This window comes from Hylobates moloch, unplaced genomic scaffold (genome assembly GCF_009828535.3).
Source record: "Hylobates moloch isolate HMO894 unplaced genomic scaffold, HMol_V3 SCAFFOLD_13, whole genome shotgun sequence".
In the NCBI taxonomy this organism is placed as follows: domain Eukaryota; kingdom Metazoa; phylum Chordata; class Mammalia; order Primates; family Hylobatidae; genus Hylobates; species Hylobates moloch.
The window spans coordinates 96,820,004-96,824,656 of NW_026652288.1; the positions used below are offsets into that span (position 1 = coordinate 96,820,004).

General features: G+C 42.1%; 1 protein-coding gene across 1 annotated transcript; it reads left to right on the top strand.

Moving 5' to 3' along the window:
* Positions 1 to 426: 426 nt before the first annotated feature.
* Positions 427 to 4,112, top strand: RTP4 (receptor transporter protein 4). The gene is made up of 2 exons (XM_032172305.2): positions 427 to 638; positions 2,824 to 4,112. Exons 1-2 carry the CDS (start codon positions 484 to 486, stop codon positions 3,407 to 3,409), a joined length of 741 nt encoding a protein of 246 aa, XP_032028196.1. The 5' UTR covers positions 427 to 483; the 3' UTR covers positions 3,410 to 4,112.
* Positions 4,113 to 4,653: the final 541 nt, after the last annotated feature.

Sequence of the window (4,653 nt, forward strand, 5' to 3'; positions counted from 1 at the left end):
GGGGGACTGGTGAGGATTCAGCAGGTGCATGAGATGAGCGTTAAACACGTGCTCCCCTAGTCTGCTCCCAACCTCCCTGTCTCCACTAGGGTGTGAGCATCTGTGGGGGTAGGAACTGTTTCTTAGCGACAGGATAGTCTTTTACCCCAGTGCCAAAAATAGTGCTTTGCCTATTATAAAAAATGAGAGAGAGAAAATAAAAGCGAATGTATAGGTGACCCCAGAATCTAGAACAGAGCTCTGTATCTCTCTCTCAGCAAGGCCTATTAACTAACAAAGTTTTGCTGCTCTCTGTCTTCGGAACAAAGACTTGTTCTGTGTACTCGGACAGTCTAAAATGAAGGTTAAAAAAACAGCTCATGTCCATACACAGAAACAGAAACAGAAACAGAAACTGAACTGAACACCGAAACTGAAACTGTTTGTCTCTTCCTGAGAAATGAGCAAACCTGAAAGCTGCTCTCTGAGCTTCAGAGGGGAAAAATGGTTGTAGATGTCCGGACTTGGGAGCAGACATTTCAAGAACTAATCCAAGAGGCAAAACCCTGGACCACATGGACGCTGAAGTTGGATGGAAACCTTCAGCTAGACTGCCTGGCTCAAGGGTGGAAGCAGTATCAACAGAGAGCATTTGGCTGGTGAGTGTGGGTTTCCCAGTCGATAGCCCTTCTGAGAAGAGAGGCTCAGGCTCAGCTTAGCATGACGTATTCCTCTGAGAGATTGTTGAAGGAGTAGATGTCACCAGGGTCTCCATCCTGTTGTGGTCATAGTACTCTTTAGGGTCTAAATGATAAGACGACTCCAAACCTCCATTTTGTTTAACTGCTGGAAGTTTCTTCTTTTACTAGGTTTCCCTCCGTAAATATTTCTGGAAAACCCTGGAGAAGGACTCCCTATTCCATAAATCTGCCCTTCTAGTTTCTCACCACCTCATTTGTTCCAGACTACCTCTAGAGTCTTTTGCAGCCTCCCCAGCAGTCCTGACCAGCTTCCCCCAGCTTCAGCAGCTCTCCAAGCCTTGGCCCTGTCCAGTACAAGCCTGGGATGGAGCCATTTTTTTTTTTTTAATATCCTAAGAATTGGCTAAGATCAAGCAGTTACTATGAACATTGCTTTACTGAAGGCCTGGGGATAATAGGAGAGAATGATTTTGCAAAAACTCAATCTAAAACCCAGTTCATGAAGTAACCAAGTAATACTCCTCCCTTACTCATCACTTACCTCTTTAACCCCCAGCAAGCCTCCAGGTTGCAGGAACCAGTTTCCTTGCCCATGTTAGGAGGGTGAGAATTGCTGACCTGGACAATCAAATTTATTTTTAAATGACACACAGGACCTTCAGTCTAGTTTTCATCTGATCTATTACTCAGCTTGCCTGCCTGCCCCATCCTGCCTCAGGTATGGCCTACTCCATTCCTTATGGACTATTAGCTATGCCACGCATTTGCAGACTTCCACACCCTTGTTCATGGAGTTCTGCTTGTTCAGCAGACCCTCCCCTCACCCCTCCCTGCTCATCCTTCAAGGCCCACTCTAGTGCCTCCTCCTCCTAAAAGCATTCTCTGGTTCTCCTAGGCAGAGTAAGTATTCCTTCGTATACATTCCCATAAGAATGGGATAAGATAAAATATATATGTGTATGTATACATAAATGATAAATAATTATATACACATATGTACTATGTATTTCAGAATAATAAATTTATAAATAATACATATTATTATATATTGTATCAAATACAGTATACGCTTATTTTTAGCTGCAGAATCTGTTGTTTAAACAAAGCCTCCTAAACGTCTCCAGAACAGTTCTCAAGTCACTTGTCAGAGCCCATATAGCAGTCATTTTGCTCTGCTTTCTAATCCAGGGAAATGTGTAAATGTTTCTCTCCACACCAGCCAGAGCTTTTTGAGGGACTCACGATGTCTTACAACGTTTTGGCACTCCTCCAAACAGAAAGAAGGTGTTTCTCCTGTTAGGATGAATTGATTTGATTGTCATTTTGAGATCGGAAAAGCAACCTACCAGTGTACTTCTGGAAAATATCAATCAGCTTTTCAAAAGCATTTTGTAGTTTACAAAGTGTTTTCACATACATCGTCTCTTTTGATGCTGCCAATATAACCCTTGAATTTTTTTTTTTATGGATTCAAACAATGAGGGTTATAGAAGGGAAGGGCTTTGCCCAAGGTCTTCCTGATGTAAACTGTGGACTTGGATCTTCAGCCCAGGTATGAGGGATGCAGTCTGTGAGAGATTAGCTACACTACTCACCAGAGGCAACGTGTTACAGCAGGTAAACGAGATTAATTTCAGATGGCCTGAGATTAGCAACATGCCTCTAACATTTACCCTGTGTATCCTTAAGCAGGTTGCGTATCCTTTTCATGACTCAGTTTCCTTATCTGGATATTGGGTTTAATAGTGCTTACTTCACAGATGAAATGGGATAAAATTATAAAGCACCAATTATATTGTATGCATCCAAATAGATACTTTACCAAAGCTTTCTATGACCAAAATTAGGAATAAGTTTATCTGGAAGATGGCAGACATGATTTTCCCTCAGAGGCATCTGGAGATGTTTTACTAGCAAAGAGGTAGACTTGGGTGTAACATATGGGTGGATACTCAGTAGGTCACAGGAAAAAGCCTTATCTGAAACATGATCCTCCTTGATCCTGTTTATTGATGACTGGGACAATCTAAATCACATGAATTTTTTCAAATGGAAAAGGATCTTAGAGACAGGGGCCAGGACCATTTTCCCTCAGGTTAACAACCAGATAAAGGCATAATGGGTGTCTTCCTTCTGACTGCAGGTTCCGGTGTTCCTCCTGCCAGCGAAGTTGGGCTTCCGCCCAAGTCCAGATTCTGTGCCACATGTACTGGGAGCACTGGACATCCCAGGGCCAGGTGCGTGTGAGGCTCTTTGGCCAAAGGTGCCAGAAGTGCTCCTGGTCCCAATATGAGATGCCTGAGTTCTCCTCGGATAGCACCACGAGGATTCTGAGCAACCTGGTGCAGCATATACTGAAGAAATACTATGGAAATGGCACAAGGAAGTCTCCAGAAATGCCAGTAATCCTGGAAGTTTCCCTGGAAGGATCCCATGACACAGCCAATTGTGAGGCATGCACTCTGGGCATCTGTGGACAGGGCTTAAAAAGCTACATGACAAAGCCATCCAAATCCCTACTCTCCCACCTAAAGACTGGGAATTCCTCACCTGAAATTGGTGCTGTGTACATCCCAAACCAAGCCAAGAACCAGTCAGCTGAGGCAAAAGAGGCTAAGGGGAGTGGGTATGCGAAATTAGGGCCCAGTCGAGACCCAGATCCATTGAACATCTGTGTCTTTATTTTGCTGCTTGTATTTATTGTAGTCAAATGCTTTACAGCAGAATGATGAAAATAGGCTTGCTACCTTCTCTTATTTTAATTCCATGGTAGTCCATGAACTGGCTGCCACTTTAATATAACTGAGAATTCACTTTGAGACCAAGCAGGATCAAGTTTGTAGAATAAACACTGGTTTCCTAGCTATCCTCTGAAAACAGTGTAAAACATGACCAAGTACATAATGGATTTAGTAGTAAATATTGTCGAATTGCTAAAAAGTCTTCAATCATTCATTCACTAAGTCATTCAGTGATATCAATATACGTAGCTCAGAAAGTGTGGGAGGCTGAATAATGGTCTCTCCCAACATATGTATGTCTTAATACCCAGAACCTATAAAAACGTTACTTTACATGGTAGAATGGACTTTGCGGATGTAATTAAGGACCTTGAAATGGGTAGATTATTTCATATTGTCCAGGTGGATAAGAACCAGGATTTTATAACAGGGAGGCAACAAGCTCAAAATCAGAAAAAGGAGATTTGTCAATGGAACAAGAGGTTGAAGTGCTTTGAAGTTGGAGGAAGAGGTCACAGACAAAAGAGTACAGGCAGCCTTTAGAAACCCGAAAGGACAAAGAAACACATTCTCTCCTGGAGTCTCCAGAAGGAACCAGCCCTGCCTGCACATGGCTTTAGCCCAGTGACACTGATTTTGGACATCTGACCTTCAGCACTGCTTGCTCGTAAACTTGTCTTGTTTTAATGCACTAAGTTTGTGGTAATTTATTAGAGAAACAATAAGAAATGAATATAGTTATCAATATTACAGTATGAATCAGGGAATTATGTTTCAGGTGTGCTTCAGGTTTGATAGAAAAAAGAGCACTTTATACATTAGAAATACCAGTCACACTGACTTCCACAATGGTTGAACTAGTTTACAGTCCCATCAACAGTGTAAAAGTGTTCCTATTTCTCCACATCCTCTCCAGCACCTATTGTTTCCTGATTTTTTAATGATGGCCATTCTAACTGGTGTGAGATGGTATCTCACTGTGGTTTTGATTTGCATTTCTCTGATGGCCAGTGATGATAAGCATTCCTCAGGGATCTCGAACTAGAAATACCATTTGACCCAGCCATCCCATTACTGGGTATATACCCAAAGGACTATAAATCATGCTGCTATAAAGACACATGCACACGTATGTTTATTGCAGCACTATTCACAATAGCAAAGAGTTGGAACCAACCCAAATGTCCAACAACGATAGACTGGATTAAGAAAATGTGGCACATATACACCAT

Coding starts and splice junctions, on each gene's coding strand:
- RTP4 (XM_032172305.2), top strand. CDS start 484: ATGGTTGTAGATGTCCGGACTTGGGAGCAGACATTTCAAGAACTAATC. Junction 639..2,823: donor CAACAGAGAGCATTTGGCTG/GTGAGTGTGGGT, acceptor TTCTGACTGCAG/GTTCCGGTGTTCCTCCTGCC.